This window comes from Hibiscus syriacus, unplaced genomic scaffold (genome assembly GCF_006381635.1).
Source record: "Hibiscus syriacus cultivar Baekdansim isolate YM2019G1 unplaced genomic scaffold, ASM638163v2 tig00111769_pilon, whole genome shotgun sequence".
Classification (NCBI taxonomy): Eukaryota; Viridiplantae; Streptophyta; class Magnoliopsida; order Malvales; family Malvaceae; genus Hibiscus; species Hibiscus syriacus.
Window position 1 is genome coordinate 3,049,793 of NW_024063172.1, and position 27,092 is coordinate 3,076,884.

Genomic DNA, 27,092 nt, shown 5'->3' on the forward strand with positions numbered 1-27,092 from the left:
GCAATTAATTATTGGACTAATTCTGGAAACAAGAAGCCAAAGAAGTTCAATGTTACAGTTATCAGAGACGAGATCACGCCACAACAAACGAAGAAAGCCAGAGGGGATCGTGGTCCTCTCGTATGCATGTGCTTGGAGTGTTTGATGACAGGAAGTACACAATTTCTACCTCCCACCGATAGAGATAGAGGTGCAGTAGGCTTGTGGTTTCTGCATTTTATAGCTAGAACGATATATGCGAGACGCTGCCTACCTGCATCCGCGTTATGAAAGTGTCCATAAACAATTTGTAAGTCAAATGCAAGTGTTGTTAAACATATATACTCTTTTTGGTTTGAAAATGTTTGGTTAAGTAGCTAGAATTCAATAATTTGATGTTTGTAGGTTTTAGATGTGTAGAAAGTATTGTTGATTCAATGTTTGGTTTCTGCAGGTTAATCCTGAAGTGAGCTGCATGAAATGGATGTATGGGTTCAAAATTTGATTCAATAATTGATGAGGAAATAATTCTTATTATTATTTTTTGATTGTTTAATTGATTTGTAAATGTTGATTTGTTTAATTGATGTGTACATAATTATTATTTGTGCTTGTTTAATTGATTGAAATGTAATAGTTGATTTGTTCATTTCAATCTGCATTATGTTGAATGCAAAATAGACTATCGCAACGCGGAAATGACTATCGCAACGAGAGAATCGCAATGCGAAAATGAAAATCGCAACGCGAAACTAAATTCGCGTTGCGATTTTCATTTTCGCATTGCGATTCTTTCGTTGCGATTTTTATTTCGCATTGCGATTCTCTCGTTGCGATAGTCATTTCCGCATTGCGATAGTCATTCCTGTGTTGCGATAGTCATATTCGCGTTGCGATAGTCAAATGAATGTCTAATAAGTGATAACAACTGAACATATCATAGCAATGTTCAAACTCAAGTTACTAATACATGCCTAACTGAAAATGTTAAAAGTTCACACATAATATACACATAATACAACGTTTGCATTTAAAAATCACCTAAGTTAACAGTCCCAAAAGGTGAAGCCGATTGTGATTGGGATTTTGATGAGGATTCATATTTTGGTAGAGGAAAAGATGATTGTGATGGCACTGGTGATCCACATGTCAACCTTGTATGACCACTTTCCTTGTAACGACTACATGTCGATCTCTTCTTCTCTTCACCCTTAGACGGTATACGATCGTGACTTTTTGGTCGGCTAGGTAGCTTTCTGTCCATGGCTGGTGGCAAAACTGTTTGTAAGTCATCTGGTATGTCCCACTCAGAAGGATGTGGAATAGGGTAGACAATCTCGACATAAGTCTATCGATATACTTTTGTAGTGTAGCAATCCATAGCGTATGCGCTTGAATCATCTTGGTTTAGATGAAGAGCAACTTTTATAACATGGCCACACGGATAACCAGATGTTTGCCATTTCATACAACTACACGTCTTTGCATTTAGATCGACAAGCCCATTTAAGTTATTAACCAGTACTTCAAACAACGTGTTTGAACATGGTTCAACTCTCTATGACGTTGAATTCACAACACGTTTCATTATCTTTTTTTCAGTCCATGGTGTAACACGATGTTCCAATGTTCCTGTAAATTTAAATAAATAATACTTAGTAAAATATATGATAAGTTACGAATTTAAAGAAATAATACCTGTATGGTTTCTTTTCTTGTAGTACCACTGTTGAATAGAGGCTCGAAAAAACTCCATTAACATAGTAATGGGTAATTTCCGGGAATGACGACTTAGAGCGTTGATTGATTCTGCACTATTAGACGTCATGAAACCATATCTTGCTCCAAGTTGATGTACTCTTGACCATCTTGCAAACCCGACATCTTCTAGTGTTTGAGCACACTGAGGCAAAACACGTCTTAAACAATTTATATGCTTATTAAAATCCACTTCCCGATTAGCTTTTACAGCCTTTCAGTATGTTCATTTGTGATTTTTTATACCATCAGACCTTGATTTTAGATTTCTATACAAATGAACACCACAAAGTTCATGAAAAGCATCTGGGAAACACCTTCTAACAACGTTGTCAATTGAGTTTGCCCTATCGGATATGATTGTCAGATTGCTAATAGGACCTATGCAATCCCTAAGATGCCCCATAAACCATGTCCATGAATCAGAGGTTTCAGATTTGCCAACCCCGTAAGCTATTGGCAGTATCCCATTGTTAGCATCCATGGCTACTGCTAATAAGTTTACTCTAAGGTATCGACCTTTCAAATGTGCTCCGTCAACTATAATAACTGGGCGCATGCAAGTAATAAATGAACGAATCTACAAAATCATATACACAAGAAATATAATCATTTAAATGTGAAATACATGTAACTAACAAAAATGAGTCAACAAAATTATATTGATTTACTAACCGCAGCACCAATGGCGATAAACAACAACTCAAAGCGTCCATCTCTATCTGTTTTGATATGAGTTACCTACCCAGGATTTTTCAACTTTAAATTGTGACAATAAGCCGGCAGTTGGGCAAACGATGCTTCTGGCGACCCCCTCAACAATTCCAAGGCATAACATTTGGCTCTCCAAGCTTGAGAATATGAGATACTAATCTTGAACTGAGCATTCATGTCAGTCATAATTACATGTCACCGATATACCCTGCCATTCAAAAACATTAACTCAGCCAGAAAACCACCCAACACCTTTTTGTTTGCCTGTCTATGGTGAGGAAAAACTTGGGGTTCTTGAACATGTATTGTAACACCCCAACCCGTACCCGACCCGAATACGAGTCCGAGATGTCACATTAACTTTTAAAAACGATTTCCTTTCAAAATAATCAAGCATTTTAATTTGTATTAAGAAAATACGACCATATATGGTTCACTTGTGCTTGTTATAAAATTTTGAGTTCAAAAATACGTATTCGTGAATAGTAAAAATACGGTATGAATAGTGAACAGTGAATAGTGCGATGAACGGTGGGGGTATCGATTCCCTGTAGCAGGGAATCGATTCCCCTTTAAGATACTGGAAAATTTTGTTCAAACTCGCGGTTACTGTTCATGCTACAGTAACTGCTACAGTATTTTCCGAAATTTACATATTAACTTATAAAAATTAACCTTTCATCACTATAAAAATTCCCATCTATGTTTCCAAATTTATTTAACAAAATAAATTGAATATTATTAATTACATATACTCATTAAAACATTACAAAACTCATTCGTATGACTTTTCAAAACCGATTAAAACTTATCAGATTTGATCATTTATTTACATGCCAACCACTATCGTTATTACAAAATACACATTATACATTTCTTTTCTGATCTGATCTATGGAAAGGAGAAACTGACCTGTTTTGAGTAACTTTTATCAACCGTCATCTTCTCGTAACCTACGCGTGAAACAATCACACGCTAAGTCGTTGACTTAGTGAGGCATATAAAATATATAAGAAAACCATATAACATTTCATATAATAAAATGAATACATATTCATATACCAACATCATCATAATCTCTATTTATCATATGATTTTGTACTTATCATTTCTCATTTGATCATCACTATTGCATAAATAATTACCAATCTCATATAACAAATACATTTCACTTAGGAATGCACACAATATCACATATGAATCTTGTAAATACTTTCAATGTCTTTTATAGGCCCATGTACATTACTGAGAACTTAAGGTATGCGAGTACTGTGAGGTTGTGCACTATGCTGTCACCACAGCTCATATAAATTTGCACCGTAGTGCCACGTAGAATTTTGTCCCGAAGGACCGCGTAGAAATGCACCGAAGTGCCACGTAGAATTGCACCGTAGTGCCATATAATATGTCCCTAAGGACCTCATATAAACTCCTTAAGAATCATATATATATGCTAAGGATCAAACATGTGTCTCAAAAGACCTCATACATGCTCCAAAGAATACATATACATCCCGAAGGACCACGTAGAATTTGTCCCGAAGGACCGCGTAGACCCTCTACTCTTGGCATGCCAACTATACCTCTAGATCTCATGACACATATCATGGGCATTATTCTTTATATTATTTCATATATTCACATAAACACATAATTCACTTACACGTAGAACATTTCCATGTGATTCACATTCACATGTGCATATAATCACGTAGTTTACTTTCATGTAATACATGTCACTTTTCATATGAATTCATATTCATATATCACATAGCTTATACTTTGTTCTTATGTCTTCTCATAGACATATATTATTTCTCACGTAGTCACATAGATTCATATCATATTACCTATATTATTTCTCATGTATTCATGTAAACATGCATGTCTTATTTTGTTCACATATGTTCATATATACATCATATAATCCTTTCCTAAAGTTCACACTCTATTTTCCCATATGGCATATCACATAAATCACATAGCACACATAAGCACATATCATTTCATATAATCAAGTATACATACCTTTTATGTCATTCACATCATTATAATCAATAATCCATACACAACAACTATTGAAAATAGACTTATCACAAGTCCAATTCCTTATAATCCTATAAACTAAAATGCACTCATAAGAATCATACCAATCATATAACATTTTAGGAGTCACTTCTTACCATAGTAACTCCGTCACTGGCTCACCGCGAGCCAATGTTTTCCGATAGCATAAGTACAATTAAATTGCACTCACCTTAGCCTTGCTTGCTTTGATTCAATCCTAATCCTTTGATTATTCCAGAACTTGTTTAGGCTCAATATCTACATAAATATAACATTTCAAAATGACTATCAGAAACCTAAACCTTAAATTTGATGTTAATAACTTAAGCCGGTTTAATAAACTAAATTTCCATTTTTCATTTAGGGGGAATCGATTCCCCCCCCCAAGGGGTATCGGTTCCCTTTGCATAATCTGGAAATTTTCGTTCCAACCCAGAAAATTACTGTTCATTACACGAAAATTCTCTATTTTTGCTTCAATTTTTCATTTTTCATCCCCTTTCATATTCCTACCTCAAGTATACATACTTAAACTAATTTATATCTATTTATTTCATCTTAAACCTTAGAATTCTATTCTCCATATAGAATTCAATAATCATATCAAATTTTCCATGTTATCCAAACTTAATTGTAACACTTCTAACTTCTTATTCTCATAGATGGCAAGTCAAATTCAACCTCCAAAATCATTTAAACATTTCTATTCAAAATTTCACTTCAAAACCCATTTTCTTTAATCTGTCATAACTCCTTTATCTTTTGAATTTAAGATAACTTAAGCTTTCCTTAAGCTTAATTATCATTTAATGATCAAAACCTAACCTTTAATTCAACAAATAATCAACAAAATCGAAAACTCACCTTTGCCTAGTCTTCCATGGTTGGAGAAGAAGAAGAAATGAAGAAGAAGATAAAATGCATTCATCTCACACGTTTTTATCTCCTATTAAAGGGGATAAAAATATCTTTAATGTCAATTGACCATTTTGCCCTTTAATTCATTGGATAATTACTAAAAACTTTCAGGAAATATCCTCAAATAAATCATTGAACTATTCAAGTATTCTACTTTTATCATCAAATTCTGAAATTTTACAATTTGGTCATTAACACGTAGTTTGGAATGTTACATGTATGTTTATCAATAAAAGTCCTAACTTGAAACATTTCGCAATCTTTTATCCTCTTTGCAATCATACGCCACGTACAGTTTTTGTCAATCATACACCTTGTTTCGAAATGATCTTTGCTTGATTTGTTAACTTTTAGTTGATAGCCATCTTCCACACATTTCGTATACAAAGTTATCTTCAAGTCTTCCTTTGTATCAAAACAATCATCTTTCTTGATACGAATAATTTTTGTGTAACAATCAACTGCTATCTTTACCAACTCTTCTTCCGGTATCTGAAGTAATTCTAGCATATTCCAGTTATACTCCCGTGACATTTTCTTCAGGGACTTTTCTTTGGGGATTTTTTCTTCTTCTTTTTCTTCTTCAGTGTTATATGAATTATAGAATGGATGTTCAACATGTTCATTTACAGTCGTAACTTCCTCCTCATTATCATCAACAACATCTTCCTCGGCAACGGCTGTTTCATCATCAAAATTCGGGTATTGACCAATATCAAAATCATTACATGCATGGTCTGTTTCTTCTTCTGAAAAATCATCAAAATCCGAGTATTGACCAAGATCAAAGTCTGGGTATTGACCAAGATCAAATTTCGAATACTGACTAGTACTCACAATATTTTCTATTGGCTCATCATCGTCTAACTGGTCAATACGAAAACCGAAATTTGGTGCTGAAAGTTGATTGGGATTTGGATTAGGGAAAGGTTGTGGGTTTTGAGATTGTGTTTGGTATTGGAAATGTGGTGAAATAATATTTGTTTGGTGATGAAATTGTGGTGGAACCATTAAATTTTGAGCACCATAAACTGGGGTTGAAAAACTTAGTTGATTAATACCCGCTACTGACCCAACTTCACTACTTCTAGGTTCAACAACATACAATGTAACATCATCACTTGAAACACTAATGTAAGCAATGAATCGTTCAACATCTTCATTGTCGGTTAACAAATAAACTTTACCATTTCTCTAATAAGATATCTTAAATCCACTTAGGGGCTCTAAATTCAATTTATTTGCAACACGTAACATTAGAGTTTCATAAGTTAACTTTTTTAATGACAGTTTTAGTTGAAGATTCATGGGTAAAGGCATATATTGTAAAACACCATGAACATTCTCCCATGACCCTCCAAAACACAAATCTATCCAAACATGATCAACATTAGATGATTTCATTATTGTAAATTAATTTACTAAACAAACGAGCTGCGAAACTAAAACCTGTTGCCGGATGGGGAAGGATGTCGTTGGATATAGGAACGGATGTCGTCGGAGAGAGTGATAGATGGAGATGGAATGAGTTACGATTTAGGGATTTAGGTTATGAGTTGCTGCTGCTGCGTAGTTATATACCCAAAACATTTGTGTTGCGAAACTAAAACCTGTTGCGAATTCAGAAATCGAGTTGCGAATTTGAAATTCAGTATTGCGATAGTCAGAATCTCGTTGCGAATCTGGAAACTGATTTGCGATACCGGAGATCGCGTTGCAAATTATCGATCGCATTGCGATTTAGTTAGTCATTTTAGAAAATCCAAAAAAAAATTGGTTAAAATCGTATATTATAAGGCGTTTTTGAGCATTGAGGTTATTTTCTCAAATTAATGTGTCATGATTAAATTCATTTTAACATATTTTAATATCAATTTATTGATAATATTTTAATTTCCTTTTTTCTCTTTTTTTTCTTTAAAAAAATAAATAAAAAAACCTATTATAACGCTCTCTCTTTCCATTTAATTTCATCTCTTTCAAGACTTGTCGGACCACCGGTCATTCCCCTTCCTCAGATCGTTGAAATCGAGCAGAAATCGGACGACCCACATGCTCAAACCAGGTATTCCTACAGCTTTCGTTTATCAATTTCTAAACGTGCTTATAATTAACCCCCTCAAAAAAATCGTTCCTTTTTATTTCAATTCTGTTGAAATTCCTCCATGAGATTTTTTTTATCAACTAATTTATGGGTTTTGTTGGAATCCCTGAAAAATATATATTGTTTTGTTATAACCTGATGACATTGACTGGATGGATTGTCTTTGGTTACGAAAATGACCTTTTGATTTGAAAACAAGAGCTGAGTCGATCTTACTTTGGGTCAGTCATGAGGGTTAATGAGAATAGAACTTATAGAATCAAGTAACATATGAATCATGTTATGATTTTTTTCCAAGTTAGTTTTAATGGTTCGAAATGATTATTGTGGAACTGGAAATGTTGTATTTTCATCATTGTGGTGGCTAGTTGTACCATAAAGATCGGGAGTGAAATTATCGACATTTAGTAAATTGGAATTCGGGTTGTTAATTTATTGTAGTATGGAATTTGGTTTGTTAATTTTTACTTAAAATGAGTTTTTCCTTTTCTGTAACTAATCAGGTTGTTAATTTTGCTTTTATATTAGTTTGAAGGGATTTTCTGAAATCTGAGAAAAAAAGGGGAGTAAAGATGGTGAAAATGACAATGATTGCTCGTGTTACTGATGGTCTTCCTCTGGCAGAGGGATTAGATGATGGTCGGGATCTGGTAGATTCTGAAATGTACAAACAGCAAGTCAAGGCGTTGTTTAAGAATCTCTCCAAAGGCCATATTGAGGCTTCAAGGATGTCTGTTGAGACCGGACCTTATGTTTTCCAGTATCCTTGCCCTTGTGTCTATTTCTTGGATGCCTTATTTCTTGAATTATGAAATAAGTTTATACTTTCCTTATCAAAAATAGGTTTATACTTCATAGTTTCTCTTGAGGGAAAGAAATAAGTTTTGTTGTATTTTTTTCCAGTATTATTGGCAGTTGCATCTTAGTTATAATGTTACCTTGACCTAAGTTCATAGCTATATCGTTGAAGGACGTGTTTGTTACTTGACAATGTGTGACCGTTCTTACCCTAAGAAACTTGCCTTTCATTATCTGGAAGAACTCAAGAATGAATTTGAACGTGTTAATGGAGCTCACATTGAAACAGCTGCCAGGCCTTATGCATTTATTAAATTTGGTAGGTTTATTTTCTTTATTTTTTGGCCCTTTCTTCTTTTCGTATGCAATTATTATTTTTTCCACCTTTTTTGTGCTCCCTGTTTCCAGGCTTGATTGTATTTTTCTGTCTTCAAGATACTTTCATACAGAAGACAAAAAAAATGTACCAGGACACCCGTACTCAACGGAATATTACAAAGTTGAACGATGAACTATATGAAGTTCAACAAATCATGACTCGAAATGTACAAGAAGTTCTTGGTGTTGGTGAAAAGTTGGACCGTAAGATATACCCTTTTCCTTTCAGAATCACTTTTAAGACATTTTTATGACGTATGAATTGAAGACTTATTGAGCCTGCTTGAATCAATGCACCATGAGGGATGCTAAAATTAACAATTATAAGTTAGGAAAACTTTTCTTTTACGAATTTAATGCCTCAGTTTGTATTGCATGTACAGATGTACTGTTAAAGGTGTGAAAAAAATCTTTTAGGTGAGACAAGTCTGTTGCTTTATTCGATTCTTCCTCAATCTACACTTTAACTTTTATAAATTGCCCTCTAGCCTGTAACCCAGGCTGAAACTTGGTCGATAACTTGATGATTTTAGTACCTGATAATTATATGTTTTTATTTACAAGTAAACGCTATGTTTCTTGGATGTAGGTTATGTAACTTTTGTTCCTTTAATAGTCAGATTTAGCTGTTCCAAAACTTCGATTTGCATTAATCATACAAAAGCTTGCTTCAGCTATATTGGTCTTTTTCTCATTCGAGTGTCTGAGGAGTTTTGTATCAGTTCACATAGTGCCAATTAAAATTTAAAAGAACATGACTTCTAGATTTTTTTTGCTCCACTAGTAGTTGGGCATGCAGTTCAAGGCAAAGTCATTTATGGCTGCATCTTGTTACTGCTTAGTTTACTTTTAAGTATTGCCCTCAAATTGAATTCACCTAATTGTGTTTTCTTCTTTACTGTTGCTTTAATCTTTCTCCTTTTGATTGACTGCTAAATTATATTGCTTTTGACTAACCAAGTGCACATTTCTCTTTCTTTCTGCAACACAGAGGTCAGTCAAATGTCCAGTCGTTTGACATCGGAATCTCGCATATATGCTGATAAGGCAAGAGACTTAAATCGACAGGTTAGTTCCCTTTGATTAGTGAAGGATGAATAATCATTATTTGGGTCATTTCTCTCTCACACTATCTCTCCCCTTCTTTTAGGTTGAGGCATTTACCTGTTGGTTTTAGACAATTTTGTTGAAGATACTGAATGTGTGCTCCTAAGTCATTTTCGTGGTAGAAAATACAGGTGATATAATATAATCATGTTCAGTGTCAGAATAGCTCCTTGAACATGGATTATAGCCTCTCATGATAAGAAAAAAAGGAACATCAATGTCTGCATTTGGCAACTAACTAATGCATCAATTAGTTTAAGTTCTAGGCTTTGTTTAGGCACGAAGACAGGCATGGGTAGTTACGTAAGTATGTCTCTGCTAAAATTATTCTGAATTTTGATTGCTCCCTCCCTCGACACGCACAAAGGAGGGAAAAAATTAAGAATGGATTTAGCATATGAATGTCATGATTTATGTCGGATAGTTTTATTGAAGTTGCCATAAATCCCATGGGAAAAAGATACTTCAATTAACTTTGTCACCTAATTTCCTTCTACTCAACTTGATTTTCTTCTCTTTTAAATGAAAGTTTCTTTGGCAAGAGCTCAAGTCATTTTCCATGCATCCGTGGCTCGACTATTTTTGCAATTGTTCTTGAATCATTTAAAGATTATGACTGTTAGCTATGCTGAAGTTTGAAAGTTATTTGTTTGTTTCATCAATTTGCCTGTAGGCTTTAATCCGGAAGTGGGCTCCGGTTGCTATCGTTGTAGGAGTTGTCTTTCTCCTCTTTTGGGTGAAAACCAAGCTGTGGTAATTTCAACCGTGCTTCATAGTTATAGCGACTTATCATCGAGTTGTTCGGGTTTCTCTGCATTGGTGTGTGCAGCTTGTTGTCCACACCCAGAGACCAGACATTAGAATGAAAATTCTGGGTTTTTTTTGTTTCATCACACAGTTCGGCGAAGTTTAGGGACAAATTTGCAATGTGGAAGTGTGAAGGAGAGACCCTACCTTATGAGCAATATGTTCAAAGACGCAAATATTCTTTCTATATGTCAAAGCCAGAGTAGAAGCCTCTTTTGGTAATTAATTTTAGTAGCAGCACATTATTGCCATTTTCCTTTGATGGACTTCCGAGTGGCGTTTTACTCTTAAAATCGATGGCAATATGTCGATGATTAAGATATCAAATTAGTTTTTACTGCATGAAATATCCATGTTCAATGCAGAGTATATTCCATTCCTAAATATAAAATGAAATAAAAGATTTTCTTAATAATTGAAAAGGATACTAAATCTTATAACTATATAATTAAATGGAAACGGCGTCATTTTGTTTATTAGATTCATCTAAGTTTATCAAACTTAAATCGATGTATCTCATTTGATTTCATATCTTCTTTATGAATTAGACGAATTTTCTACGCTACAAAAATCAAAGGGTAAATTACGGAATTGGATCATTTGGCCATTATTTTTTTCAAAATCATACTTAGTATTGTGTTTTGATTTTTTTTGGGACACTTACCGTTAAAATTTTCGTTAATTATTTTTAATGATATTGTCAAACCAAATAAGCCTCTCAAATCAAAACAAGAGTTGAAACAAATACATTTTTTTGTCATAAAGAAACAATAAGTTATTGTTATTATATTACAAAGTACCATGAAAGCAAAGGAGAAGAACAAGATGAAATTGATATATTTTCAAATATGAAGGATTAAATTAATAAATATATAAAATTTAGAATATGAAAATATTTTTATATTAGATCATTTTTTTTGATTAATTAGATTACCTAATATTTAATGATCGGTGATGTGTTTGTAATAAATAATTAATTAAATGATTAAATGATAAGATAATTATTAGTCAGTATTAAAAGTGAGAGTGAGTGGAAGAGCTCGACTAATAATGGTGTGGCTTTCGCTGTAGTTGATAGATAAGAATACAAACAAACTTTATTGTAGAGTTTTGCCAAATTCAAAGAACTAGAAAGGTACAACACTGACAATCTTTCAATAGTTGCAGTTTCTACCTTCAGATAATATCTCAAGAAAAATAAAATCCTGGAGAAGCTTTCAGCTCCAATCGGTTATCCCTTCTTTTTTATTTTATCTTTTGAGCTTCAACCGTTCTTTCAGTAATTCTCTCGCTTGTTAGTATTAGTGAAACGGTTCGTGGTAATTAGAGATAGATAAACCATAAAGATCGAACACGATGTTGTTGTTCTATGAATCCAGGATAATGGAAGAAGAACCAGTTAATGTCAATGAATTCAGAGAATTAGCGAGGCAATCCCTTCCAAAAATGTACTACGATTTCTACTCTGGAGGAGCAGAGGATCAGTACACCTTAAAAGAGAATGAGGAAGCTTTTCACAGAATCATGTGATGTGTTTCAATCTATTAACGATCTATATAGCAAACTTGTTTCCAATCATTTTACTTATTGTTATGACATGTGAATTTGCAGTATTCAGCCTAGAACTCTTCGAGATGCAAGCGGCATCGATTTATCGACTACGGTGTTGGGTTATAACATCTCAATGCCAGTGATGATTGCCCCAACTTCTATGCAGAAGCTAGCAAACCCTGAAGGTCTGTCTAACTAAGTCCTCTTCAAGGATTTCTGATCTTAGCTTATTTCGGAACTTTTATAGACTTCGATTTTATTTTCATTCCAGGTGAGATTGCAACAGCAAGGGCGGCATCTGCATGTGGCACGATAATGGTAGTAATTATATATATATATGAACTTCGCTCAATTGTCATGGCCTGAAAAGGCTTCCTGAACTTTGGTGTTGAAATTCTTGTGTCTATTTCCAGGTTTTATCCACCTCATCTTCATGCTCATTGGAGGAAGTAGCTTCCTGCTGCAATGCTATTCGCTTCTTCCAACTATATGTATGTTCAGCTTTACCTCAGCTTTCTCAATACCAGCAATAGTTTCTCTTCTGTCCTTAGAAATACCATCAATACGAAATGAACACTGATTCGGTTTGCTCGGAATAGGTGTACAAGAGACGGGATATATCGGCTAAGCTGGTGCAGAGAGCTGAAAATAATGGATATAGGGCTATTGTAGTAACAGTTGATTCTCCAAGACTTGGTCGAAGGGAGGCAGACATTAAGAACAAGTGAAATATCAACTATAAGTTACTTTTTACTGTTTAGATTGATCTGCTTTATATCATTGAGATGAAACATTGTTGTGGTTTTATATCATACATGAAAGTTCATCTCTGACAAACGTCTGCAGACTCGATGTACCTCCACTGAAGAACCTGGAGGGACTATTGCCAAATAAATTCATTTCTGTAAATAGAGTAGTCCCCATCCAATTCATTAACTTAGATTCATCTGCTTTACCTTTTTATATTATTCTGCTAGATATAACCGAGATAAAATATTGTTTTGGTTTTACCAAGATAAATTCTTACTAATGACTCACACTACACGAAAAACTCGGTCTTAGGCATCTCACTCGAATACAGTGAACTGAAAGATTTAAAGAAAAAGAAGTGTGTTTCGAAGAAGTATTTTACTCTTTCTGAATTATCATTCATAATTTTTTTTTATACAGAAAATAGCCTGATTAAAAAGGCTGAATTTTACAACTGTAGAGTCCTATTAGGTTAGTGTTTACATAGGAGTTCAACTTATCTAAACTAATTAATGGATATCCAACTTATCTCCTATGTAGATAAACATAAAATACATCTAAATTACATGGCAGAACTTATCTAATACTCGGCTACATTCTACATGAACTAAGTACTGAATCCTTATATTTTCTTTTGCTTTTCTATTTTGTGTTCGACCTTATTTTTCCCAAATACAATGTCAAATCTAAACTCAACCAGAATGTCTGGCATATCAAACCTGTCCCATTTTTGTATAGTTGAAGGAAATTGATAAAGGGAAAGATATGGATTACATCAATCATGCCTGTTTGATGTTCTTAATATTCATTACCTGTAATTAATTTTACAGGAAGGAGGTTCAGGTTTGGAAGCTCAGGCCAGTGGGACTCTTGATGCTTCATTCTGCTGGGAGGTAACAATATGTGAATAATCCAAGTTATCTCATCATATATTTCTATTATATAAAAATTCTGCTCTTTCTTGAGGTTTAAGTGAAAAAGTGACTTTTCCTATGGTTCTCGGCTCAAGAATGCTATTTTTAAACCACCCCACATGCCTGAATTAACTCTTGTTTGTTAGGTAACTTTTACTTGTTGACTTAAACACTTAGTATAGGGCCTCGTATATATGTAGATGGACATTTTTCCTCTCTTGATGTTGACAGGGAAGACTGGGATCAACACGAGAACCATTGTTCTGGTAGTCTTATTTGTTTAACTATTACATTCTGATACTTTTGCAGGACATCACATGGTTGAAATCTATTACAAGCTTGCCGATTTTGATCAAAGGGGTGCTCACTCATGAAGATGGTGAGGTCGAGGCATGGCTTGATAGAATTCTTCCTCTCTTTTTCTTACTTATTTGTCTGTACGTTTCCTCTTGGCTTGTCTGTTAATCGAATAGCTTGTACTATCACAGCAATAAAGTCCCTGGAAGTAGGTGTTTCTGGGATTATCGTCTCCAATCATGGAGGTCGGCAGTTGGATTATTCTCCTGCTACCATTTCAGTTCTGGAAGAGGTGCTCTACTTACTATAGTTATTGATAGCTGTTGCATAGTGCAGCTCTAGAATTTTATACGTTCCAAGTTAGTTGAGAAAATAGATCATCTGCCAATTTTGTCCACATTGAGGTCACAGGTAGTTCTTGCCGTTGGAGGAAAAGTTCCAGTTTTTGTTGATGGAGGAATACGGAGGGGAACAGACATTTTCAAGGCAATGGCTCTTGGTGCTCAAGCTGTCCTAGTAAGCTCTCAAACTCCCATCTATAACTTCAACTAGGAAATAAATCCCATGTCTCATTACCAAGCTAATAATTATGAGTTTGCGGTCACCATTACCAAGCTATAAAAGAATTGTGTGCTAATGGCATTTTTCAGGTGGGAAGGCCAGTCGTGTTCGGTCTCGCAGCAAAAGGGGAATATGGAGTGAAACGAGTGCTTGAAATGCTTAAAGATGAGCTTGAACTCACTATGACCCTCTCTGGTTGTTCTAGTGTGAAGGAAATTACTAGGAGCCATGTCAGCCTTGCCTCAATGCTTTAAACAATGTTATATAACATTGTCACAGATATTTTATAGGAACACTGTTACCAGATAAACTTTCATTTCAATATCATGAGATAAAATTTTCTCAATCCTGCGATCAATGTAATATAAAATAAATGAAATTTAATTAGGGAAGAATTAGAAACAAAATTTCGCTTTTGAGAAGAGGGGATTCAAGTGCCAATGCCAAGGCTTAAATATCATATTACCATTAACACGGAGGTTACCATCTGGATATGTAGAAGTAGAGAACCAAATATGCTCGAACATCCATACATTAAGGAGAAAATACATTAAAAAGAAAATACGCTTTAGAACTCGAATATAATCTGGTACAAAATAAAAGCAGGGTACAGCCTCACCGCTAAAATACACTAAAATGCCTCCTACTTCAAACTCAATTAAAACCCACAAATGCAGGAAATAAGGATGTTACCACACCACCACTTTATTTCTTTATATGTTTACTGATAGTACATTAGTTGCTGGGCCACCATCATATATCGCCTGCCTTCCTCCAGCCGCACCCACTCCCATAGTTCCCGGCTTGGGAGGGTGCGTTAGGGAATGAACACCCATTTGTTCATGGCAAGTTGCCGCTCGTAATCTAAGAGGTCAGTGGCTGAAAGGCCAGGTAAAGGTGCTGCAGGTGGGGGTAGCGGATTTGAGCTTGTCCCCGGTGGTGTTGGCTTGCTTCCCCAAGAACACTGCACAAACAAATTAAAAGATGTCCATTCCAAGGAATTGAAAACTACAAGATTGATTCAATGAATCATCAAAAAACTCGCACTATGGCTCATTTCAGAATACTTATGGGTCAATGATTCAATGAACATAATGCCCCGTGGAAAGAATTTCCAGAACATCTCATCCTAAGGTATTAAAAACACATTATGCTACATGACAAACCTTTATTTGCTTGCCAAATAGGAATGACTGAGTGTTCCCGATCTGAATGGCCAAAGCTGCCTCACCATGAGTACTGTATCTCACAAAGCCAAAGCCTTTATCACGCTGAACCCGAACCTCCTCAATCACCCCAGCACCAAGAGCATGAAAGTGAAGATGGAGTTCATGCTGGGTGACCTGCAGGAATGAAAAATAATTGGTTTTATTGGAGAACATAAGATTCTACTTTACAGTACAGACATTGGAGCTTTCAGAACACAAGCCCATATCTCACAAGGACTAAAAACTTCATCAGAAGATTAGAGCTCTCGGGTCAAAATACCAAAAAAATTCACCCTACATGGTTCAAACTCAAACCACAAAAAGTTGAAAAAGCTTCAATTGATAGGTAAAAGATAAATTATTCTTTTACTCTATATTGTTCAAACCCATTTCACTTGTCCTATGAAGTTAAACTCATAATGCTTAGTAACACCCATTTGAGAATAGCTTGAATGTGTAATAAATAGAAGAGCCGTTGGAAAGAGTCCCTTGCCTCTGGAGCAAGATTGCCCACGTAAACTGTAGTATATTGAGGATTATTCTCAGGAGCCTCACTATTGGTTGACTCTTTACCATCCTCTGCATACCAAGGTAATAGACATACATTCATTTCGAATTTGGCACAAAAATAAAAATCAATAAAAGGTTAAGGCTAAATAAAATGAAGTACTAATAGTTATGGGGTTTTCCTTTTACAATGTAATGATTATCATAAATGTTTGATTCTTTTGAATAAAAGATAATGATTTGCAGCAAAAAAAAAAGACACACCGGATGAGCCACGGGTTAGTTCCACCACACTTTTGGCATCAGATCTCTGCTTGTCATCATTGCCAGTAGCACCCTTTGTTGCCCAGTTACAACGAATTTGTCGACTGCCAAGCCACTTTCCTAAAAGTATAAATTAAAAGCAAGATTGAAATTGTTTGCAATGTCAATAATAAGAATTCATGCAAGTGGTGGTTCATTTAAAAAATCAGAGCTAAATACAATTCTTACAGCTCAACCACGACAATTTAATGAATAAAAATAAATACTCTACACATGGTGATTTTACAGAATTTAAGGAATGTCTTAATAAATAGAAAAGGCATTTTTTATTTTTAGTTTACCATTTCAGCAACCTATTAATATCACTCCAACATGTGAAGAATATGAAAGAAAATTTTATTACAGATATAAATCACAGCTTTATTTGATGAGCTAAAACCTACTGACTAATGAAGACATCAATCTTACCACTTAAGTCATTAATTGCACTTTGTGCTTCCTGAACAGAGAGGGGGGGGGGAATAAACATCATTAGATGAAACAACATTATAATAGAAGAAACACAAGAGCCACTGCAAACTTAACCAAGGAGCAGCACCTGCTGGTTGCGGAATGAAACAAACCCAAATCCTCTTGAACGCCCAGTTTTCTGATCCCACATAACCCTTGCATCCCTTAAATCAGTAAAGACGTACAGATTTGTTACACTTTGACATCAATAAATCAATGTTGTATCATTTCAACACGAGAACACTAATCAAGGTTTACTAACTAATATATTTGCAATTATAATAGTTTAGGATATAGTTTTAAAAAGTCACAACACTGTCAAGCATCTACTGAAATCAAGATTAAAAGGAGAACACTTACGAACAACTGGGATAGACAGAAAAACATGCAAACAGTGTTGCATCAGTAACTTCGGGACTGAGATCCCCAACAAAAATGTTGAAGTGACCTGCACAGATTATGATACTATCAAACAGTATAATTATGAAGAAACAAAAATCGCCAGCACACCATAACCATAACAAGCTTCAGCAAACCTGATGTATCTTCTCTCTGACCACTAGCATATGCCCAATTGACCTTGATAGGCTGTCCAAACCTGCAGGTTGCATGATATGAAAGAAATTCACACTAAAAATAACGAGGGAGATGAAAAAAGTTAATACTTACAAGTGCCTTCCATTTAGAGACAATATAGCAAGAGCAGCTGATCTACGATCGAAGTAGTGGACAAATCCATATGATGACTGCTCAAGTAGAATACAGAACAAAAGAAAGATCAATAATACGGCAACCAAAAGGCTAAAGGAAACAAAGAAAAAACTAAGCAATAAAAGATAATCATTAGAACATCCTCACAGTTTCAGATAAATAAAAAAGGTGCAATATTGAAAATAATACCTTGTCCTTTCTGACTAGCTTGCAACCTTCAACAGGACCAGTACTTGCAAAAACCTCTTGAAGTAGTGGTTCAGTCACCTGTGTATGTATGTTTCCCACGTACCTGTAGTTTCTCGAAAATTAAACAAATAAAGAAAAGGCTACAAGTAACTTTCTGAGTTGTTTGGAAGATGCAACAACATACAAGTATCTATCAAATTCTCAAAACCGTTTAGCTATCAATAAAAGAAGCCATTAGCTTAAAATTTTGCACTAAGGATAGTGGAAACAATTTTTATCACCAGATTCATGAAGGAAAGGTGTCTCTAATGAATATAATCACAAGCATAAAAGCAACTTGTACAGTTGTTTTAGCAAGAAGGGAAATAGCATACACAAAATATATAACAAACAAAAAGAAAAATATAAAAACAACAAAAAAGAAAATTAAGGCAAACACTCACACACTGCGGCAAGTACTTGGATCAAAACCAGGAGGCAGATTTCCACTTGGAATTAGCTCTATCTGTAAATTAAAAAAAAAGAAAAAAGAAGAGAGAGAATAAAAAACAGGAAAAGAAGCTATGATGCAGAAAAGTCCCTTCCCACTCAACCCAATTCTAAAGCATTCAAATTCAGAAATGAATATGAGTTCTATGAGGTAATCAACAGTCAACCTAAAAGACAACCATCAGAATGAGAACATTACTTCTCCAACCTCATTGATACTTTCAACTTAAAGACAAGATAGACCACACATTGAAAGAGGTCCGCCAGAAATGTAACTTTGACAAAAGGACAACACACTGAAAGTTGCCATATACTTTTTAAATTTGCTCATGATGTTGTATTGGAGGACTATAAGTTACAAACTTAAAGAACCTCAATGAACTTCAAGAACCACGTTTTGTGCTCCACAACTTGGGGAGAGAGAGAGAGAGAGAGAGAGAGAGGGAGAGGGAGATTTTAGGCGTTCTTTCCAAATATTAGAAAACAGGAGATACATATAGATAGATACATACACACATATAGAAATAGACTGAGTCAGTAATTGATTTTAGGCCTGAGCAAGAAAGATGGCAACTAAGTTTACGTTAAAAATATTCAATCGATTCTCAACATTTGCAAAACAACGTGTAGATTTCAATTAACAGTGAACAAAAAAAATCAATGAGGTGAGAAACACAACTTAACGAGAAAAAAAACACCAAAGCAAATCTTTCAGCATGAGGGCAGAAACTTCATAAGAGAAAATGAGAAATAACAACACTGGAATTTCACGCGATGATAAAGTAAAATACAAAGAAACAAAACAATTTCTCGTCAAATTTAATCAAAATAATGAGCTTCAGTTTGCATCAAGAGCATGTTAAAGACACAGACATAGTCAACCTAAATGCAAAATAATTCAACTTTCCGATAAACAAAGCAGAAAAGAAAACTGATAAAATGAAGAAAAAAAATCACATTCAAAGCTCTCAAATCAGCAAAATAAAAACAAAATCCACCAAATTCAAGCGAACTATGAAAAAAGCCATCACCACATAAAGTTATCAAGCTAATCAAGCTATACGAATCAATCACAAAGAAGTGAGCAAACACGAGCTCGAAGATCAAAATACGATATAAAAATACAAAAATTTCCTAAAAACGGAAGAAAAATATACGTCAATAACCGACAAAAATAGAAATTGACAAAAAATTCAAAAGCGTAAGAGAGAGAGAGAGAAAAATAGTGGAGAAACCTGATCAGGAACTAAGATGCCAGTGTGATAAAGAGACTGTTGTTGAAGAAGAGCTTGTTGCATCAAGGCTTGTTGTTGTTGCTTCATCATCTGGTGCTGCATTTTTTCTCGGCGATTGACTGGGAGATGATTTAATCGAGGTGTTTGGTTTGCAAGAAAATTAACCTCCTTTGTTTCTCCAGCTAGGGTTCATAGGAGGCCTCGAGAAAGTGAGAGAAGAAAAAATTGAAAGAAAAACTGGAAAATAGAAGAGGCCCCTGAAGAAAGAGGAGAGGAAACGATTGGCTCCAAAAATGTATTTATCGCGGATCATATTGATTGAAAGGGGTAAGATAAACTTAACGCTTTATATTTCTGTGTTTTGCCAACAGCAAATACAACAGTGCCACTTTTGCACATGTCTTTTATTTTTCCTTTTCAATTAATATTAGGATAAAGTATAGTAATGGTCATTGAACTTTTCTAAATATTTCATTTAGGTCCCCAAACTTTTAAAACTTGTAATACAGTCCTCTAACATTTAGTCCGTTTGCAATATGATCCCGACGTAACCGGCCGTTTGACATCGTTACATTGTCGTTAGTACGTTTACAATATGGTCACTGAACTTTTCAGGTGCTTACATTTAGGTCCCCCAACTTTTAAAACTTGCAACACAGTCCTCAATTTCCAAAACATGTAAAAAATCCAATTCGTTCACGACATATCAGTCTCATAATCAACATGAACTTATTAAAAAGAATACGAGTTCACAGGACGCCGAAAACCACAGGTCGAATCAATACAATTCATAGTAAACTAGTACTAACAGTCTCTCGGATTGAGCCTGGTGATTTCACTATATCGATACTCACAACCAATTCCCTGATTTAAAGAAAAACCAAACAAGAAGATCAAAAAAATAGCCTAGGACCCTCTTTCACTTCTATTCTGATGGACTGAATATCTTTCATAAGGAGTACTAAAAGTTTTTATTAAGAATAAAAAAAGAAAATTAGATGGTTTTGGTTCAAAACTAACACTGAATATCCAGATCATTGACATGCAGTTACAAAAATATAAAAATTTCAACAAAAACACACAATGCGAGCTGAAAATGGGAAGTGCAAAAGAGGAAAAGCTTACTTCCGAATAGCCCAAAAGAGAAAATAAAATACCTTCTTGTAAATGTGGGGAGAGGCTAAGAAATAAATGCAATCGGTGTTGCGTTCCAACAATTCTTCCTCCATTTTGTAAATAAAAAACTGAAAGACAGAGCACTGTTTGAGTTTACAATTTTATATGGCGGAAAATTAAAGAATAAAAACCAAACGAGAGTGCATGTGAACGAAAGAGATTGAGAGGTGAATGTGTTGTTTGGGATTTCATTATATTTGATCATATGTTGGAAAATCTTTAACCACAAGGATTAAACGAATAAATTATTATATGTCATTTATACAAAATAATTCTAGCTTTGTTAGTGACTTTCAACAATGATTCTTAGTTCATCTTAGTAGTATTTGTCAACTCTATATTTCAAGCCCCATTTTTTCTCACAAACATTTCATCAACATCTATGCTTCACCTGAGATGATATGTATCTAACATTACACCTTGAATCGTTGATGGTCCCGATAGTCTCTTGGTTGGGTGTTCTCTCAATGGACCTTTATTCAAATCAACACCTCCATATAATTCAAAGTTAGATTAGAATTTCCCATACATTCTCGATTAAAAAGTTACGCTAGAAATGAGAAGAGAGAAGCGAAAAAGGAAATTCGAGATTAAAAAGGAATTTGGGGTTTAGAATGAAATTGAAGACTGTGTTGCAAGTTTTAAAAGTTGGGGGACCTAAATGCAAGCGCCTAAAAAGTTCAGTGACCATATTACAAATGTACTAACGGTAATGTGACATCAAACGGCCGGTTACGTCGGGGACCATATTGTAAACAGACTAAATGTTGGAGGATTGTATTTTAAGTTTTAAAAGTTGAGGACCTAAATGAAAGCTTTAGAAAAGTTCAGTGACCGTTATTATACTTTACCCTTAATATTATCTAAGTTTGGTAAAATAACTTGAAGCGAGGTTTGATTATCGCATATATAATTATTTACAGGAATAAAGCTAGGGTCATCGTTCAATTGAGTAAAGTAAAATTAAAAAAAATTAATTTGACCAATCTTATTTTATAATTCGAAATTGACTTGAAATTTTTTCGAGTCGAGTCAAATTTATACAAGTCGAGTATAGTAAAATTTTTGAGTTTATATTTAAATTTAACTGCTAATATTTATAATATTATAACATTATTTTATTCCAATTTAAATGGTATTTTATAATCATATACAGGGACAGACGCATAATTTATATTAGGGAGCGAACTTCAACTTATAAAATTTAAGGGGGAGAGTAAAAATTTTGGGGTGAAAACATATTTGTAATAGAAAATACATAGAAAAATCTAAAATATATGGTAATTTTATATTTTTAGGGGCGGCCGCCCCGCCTAGGTCCATCATTGATCATATACAATACATATATATTTTTTTATGTTTTTTCATATTTGATTTACATAGATCATACAAATTCGATGAACTCAACTCTAACTTGAAAATCAATATACGAATTACTAAAAATTTCGAATTATTCGAGTTATACTTTATAATTCGATTTGAACTTGCATTTTTTTCGAGTCAAGCCGAAAAAATTCGATTTTTCGAATTCGAGTCGAGTTTTACTTACCCCTAAATAAAATTTTCAGAACTTAATATTAATATAAATATGTTATATTAATTTATATTTTTTAAATTGAAATGTATGATTTTTTATATTTAGTTATTAAAATAAATAATTTTTCAAAGCATATTAAATTAAATTGTTTTTATTTTTTAAAATAGATTCCACCAACTTAAATTTTAAATTTAATATATTATTATAATTGATATATTAAATAATATCTAAATAATAATTGAATGTACTATTATTATAATTAATATATATATATGTCAATTTGTTTAATGTGTGTATATATATTTAATTCTTTATTCAAATTTTTATTTAATATTTTACTTTTTTTATATGTGAAATTTGAAAATTAAAAGAATTATTATTTAATATATTAATCAAAACGTAAAAATATATTTATCAAATGATCAAATTATCTGATTAAACACGAAACACCACTCGATATTTAAGATAATTTAAATAAAAATATTAGATAAAAAGAGTGGACATGAAATAGAAATAGCCCAATTAGAGAGAAAAATGGCTGAAATTGGACTCCAACATTGAGGCCTAAGATTGGCTAGACCTATTTTTCAATTATGTGTTATTATATATATATATATATATATCATATAAAATTAAATATGCGATATTATAATGTAAATACTAAAGAATATTATCACATAATAAAAATAAATGTATATAAAAGAACTATATTTAAAAAAAATAATGTAGACACCCGATTTTATTCGGGTCAACTTTTTTATTATTTTTATTATTATTTTATTTAGTATTATATTATATATTATAATAAATAATTAATAATATTTTTATTTCATTTCATTTTACAAGCTACAATGATGAAGCCCAATGTTATAAGGCTTAACTACAAGTGGGCCAAGATCCATCTGGAAGCCCAAACATAAAAAGTCATCGGGCCCAAATTACAGCCTAGTTTACTAACCTTAGGGTTTCCTATCATCACACCCGCCGTCATGTTCCTGAGCCATTAGATCTACCTTTGATCCAACGGTCGAAGTCGATTAGGGTTTGCCCACTCGCCCGCTGCCGCCTGACACCACCAACTATCACGTCGTCAGTCAAAAAAGAGCCAAAAATTTAGTAAGAAAAATTCATAATTTTTTTACTCATATACAAACAAAATATCAAATCTAAGGAGTAATCAGTCACACGGAAATGTCTAACGAAAGGCAGATTAATATAAAGATAAGAAACAGTTTGATCGAAAATTTAATAAGATTATTAACAAATTTGATAAAGCGTTATTGAAAATGTTGACAGACTTATAATGTTATAAGTGAAAAACATGAAAAACAATTAAAAAATTTAGTAATCGATAAACTTTGGTTATCAGTAGACATCGATATATATATATAAATATCCATACTTACTTCACTATATAAAACATTAATTTAAAATTACATTTTGAGTGGGTTTTAAGATATTAATTTAGTAATTATAAGTGTTTAATGACTTATTTTTATGTTATGGTGTATATTATTATTAAATTAAAAATAATAAACATAGAGATTACATATTTATTATTATCTTTAGTTAAAATTGTTAAATTTAAAATCTAAATAATCAAATAATTTTTTTTTGTGTAAATGAAATTATTAAATTAATGTTGTAGGTAGAAAACATGAAGAATATATTAAAAAGTTTTGAAACATAAATTGCATAGTTTATGTATCAATACTTACTCTAAAAGTACGTATATTGTTTCGACAGTAAATTATGTTCAACTATTCTCCTGAAAAGTATTCATACCTATTATGTTAAACTGCATATCAATTTGTTTTAAGATTACTAATAATGTAAAAGATAAAATAAAATAGACGCTAACTATTACGTTTAAATATCTACTGATTTGTTTAAAGGTTACTAATAATATAAACGGTAAAATAAACACTATCTATTACGTTAAATTACCTACCGTTTGTTTAAAGGTTACTAATATTGTAAACGGTAAAATAAAATAGACGCTACATATTACGTTAAACTAGCTATCGATTTGTTTAAAGGTTAATAATAATGTAAACAGTAATATAAAACAGGCACTACCCATTACATTAAATAAACACTATATGCCAGTTTGTTTAAAGGTTAATAATAATGTAAACGGTAAAATAAAATAAACGTTACTTATTATATTAAATAAGCGATACCTATTACTTTAAATAAGTATTATCTATTACGTTAAACTAGCTATCGGTTTGTTTAAAAGTTAATAATAATATAAACGATAAAATATATACAACTTAATTAAAAAAAATTCGAAAGTATTGATACTCATAGGTTGTTGTGAGGGGTGAAATTCATAACCTTTTTCAAAAATATCGATACATCATAAATCAATTATCGATATTTTAACATTCATCAATTTTTTAAAATGTTAAAGTATTGATAACAGTCATAAAAAATCTAAAATTCTAAAATATCGATATTAGGTATTAATAAATTTTTTGAATACGTATTGATACATATACACTAAGTATATAATAATTTTCATACATTTACACTAAGTATCAATATTTTACAAAGATATTTTAATGAAATTTTGTAAATAAGTCACTTTTAATCTTAACATTTCAATTTTTTCAAATTAAAATTTTTTATAAAATGATAAAATATCGAACATCACATATGATATTGATATTTGTTAAAGTATCGACCATCAGATCATAGTAGTATCGACATTTATTTTAAAAATAAATGTCATCTAAAGTTGTGTAATATATTAAATTCCACCGATATCATTCAATACAACTTTAATATTTTATATTACAACATACTTTTTTTATTCAAAATAATATTATTGAATGTAATATTGTATGTTAATATTTATTTATTACAAAATAAAAAATTAACATATTTTATTGTCGTGAGATTTCGAATGCCTTATTAACTTAAACTTTGGTAAGTGCTACTTAATATGTTGATAATGATAATAAAAAAATAAGTAATCAATATATTTTGTTATCGTCGGATTTTTAAGACCCCATCAGCTTAAACTTTGATCATATTTTAGACGCTACTTAATATGTTGATAATATTAATAACAAATTAAATAATTCACTTATTTTGTTATTGTCAGATTTCTAAGGTTCATCAGCTTTAAACAGACGTTACATATTACATTAAATAAACGCTACCTGTTATATTATTATGTTTGATAATATTTTCAGTAAATAACCGGTTATGTTAAAGTTAATATTTTTTTTTTGCATTTTATATACGACGATAATATTTTCGGTTATCATCATTATTATTACTAACACAAATAACATTTTCGGTGAAAACATATAACATTTCCGGTAACGCTTTTAACCAATTACATATTTAACCAGCCATACCATTTTTTAACGGTATTTTAATCGCCTCACATCAAAACCTCTCTCAGTCATACCGTATTTTCTCGGCAAGCACGAGAATAAAACCATCAAACAACATGCAACACCATAAAAAGGGGGAAAATAGGGGAGGACGGATTCAAAACGGAAGAAAACAAGAGAGAGGAGAAGAGATTCGGAACAAAGAAAAACAAAAAAGAGAGAGAAAATCGACCTTTTTGGTCGAAACTAAATTCAGCGGAGGAGCATTGTCCGGAATATCGAAGGTTAGCCTTCCAAACCTTTAAATCTAGGGCTAGAGGGTTGTTAGTAGACGATTAGAGACCCTTATTTAGTATGGATATTCGAAAGGTGTTGTTTTGGGTGAGTTCACTTACTAATCGACACTGTTTTTTTTTTAAAAAAATTAAACTAAAATCTAAATTTTCTAAATTAAAGTCAAAATTATTTTTAAATTAATTTATTTATTAAAAAATGATTGTGACAACTAATATATTAAAAAAATTAATCATAACTAAATTAGATATAAATTCGAACTTAATGTGATACTCATTTCAAACCGAACTCGAATGCATATAAATAATTTAAAATTGGACTCAATTTAATACTCATTTCAAACCCAACTTAAATGCATGTAAATAATTGAGGGTTAGTGTTTGATGATATTTTCTAATATGATAGCTTTGTCACATAGGTAACCGTTAAGACAAAATTTTGGTCCCGAAAAGTATTTGAACTTTAATATTAAAAATTCAAATTTAATCTAACTCAAATCATGAACACTTGTAATAAAGAGTAGTTTTCCATAGCTATCAAGGTTTCATCAAGAGGATGAAGAAGAAAGAAACAAGTTTATAGAATTTAAACCACCAATGGTTTAACTTACATGAAAAATGGGGAAAAATCAGATCTCAAGTCGGTTGTAACAGATTAGTTAAAACAGAAACATATCGGTAAAACACAAGGCTTTTAATCTTGAGGTCGTGGGATCGAGTCCCACGGAGTGCATTTCATAATTCGGAGGTTTTCTACAGAAACTGCTCTTAACCTGGTATTAGGAGCAACCTACTATCTTACCTCCCTTTACCCCATTACATATGGGACCTTACCCCCATTACATATGGGAACAAGGAAAAACCATTTTTTTTAGAAACATATTGGTAAAAGGTATAAAAATGCTGAACGAAAATAGTTA

At 32.7% G+C, this 27,092-nt stretch overlaps 2 protein-coding genes and 1 pseudogene across 2 annotated transcripts; 2 read left to right on the forward strand and 1 right to left on the reverse strand.

Moving 5' to 3' along the window:
- The first annotated feature begins 7,375 nt into the window (after positions 1–7,375).
- Positions 7,376–10,861, forward strand: LOC120169723 (25.3 kDa vesicle transport protein-like). The gene is made up of 6 exons (XM_039177842.1): positions 7,376–7,501; positions 8,069–8,300; positions 8,497–8,657; positions 8,774–8,920; positions 9,708–9,784; positions 10,497–10,861. Exons 2-6 carry the CDS (start codon positions 8,113–8,115, stop codon positions 10,578–10,580), a joined length of 657 nt encoding a protein of 218 aa, XP_039033773.1. The 5' UTR covers positions 7,376–7,501; positions 8,069–8,112; the 3' UTR covers positions 10,581–10,861.
- Positions 10,862–11,763: 902 nt separating this feature from the next.
- On the forward strand, positions 11,764–14,972 carry LOC120169722 (peroxisomal (S)-2-hydroxy-acid oxidase GLO4-like). The gene is made up of 12 exons (XM_039177841.1): positions 11,764–11,860; positions 12,010–12,156; positions 12,242–12,366; positions 12,453–12,499; positions 12,595–12,672; positions 12,781–12,905; positions 13,028–13,085; positions 13,762–13,824; positions 14,155–14,224; positions 14,334–14,434; positions 14,554–14,658; positions 14,793–14,972. Exons 2-12 carry the CDS (start codon positions 12,014–12,016, stop codon positions 14,955–14,957), a joined length of 1,080 nt encoding a protein of 359 aa, XP_039033772.1. The 5' UTR covers positions 11,764–11,860; positions 12,010–12,013; the 3' UTR covers positions 14,958–14,972.
- Positions 14,973–15,330: 358 nt separating this feature from the next.
- Positions 15,331–20,087, reverse strand: LOC120169721 (annotated as a pseudogene).
- Between the last annotated feature and the right edge of the window lie 7,005 nt (positions 20,088–27,092).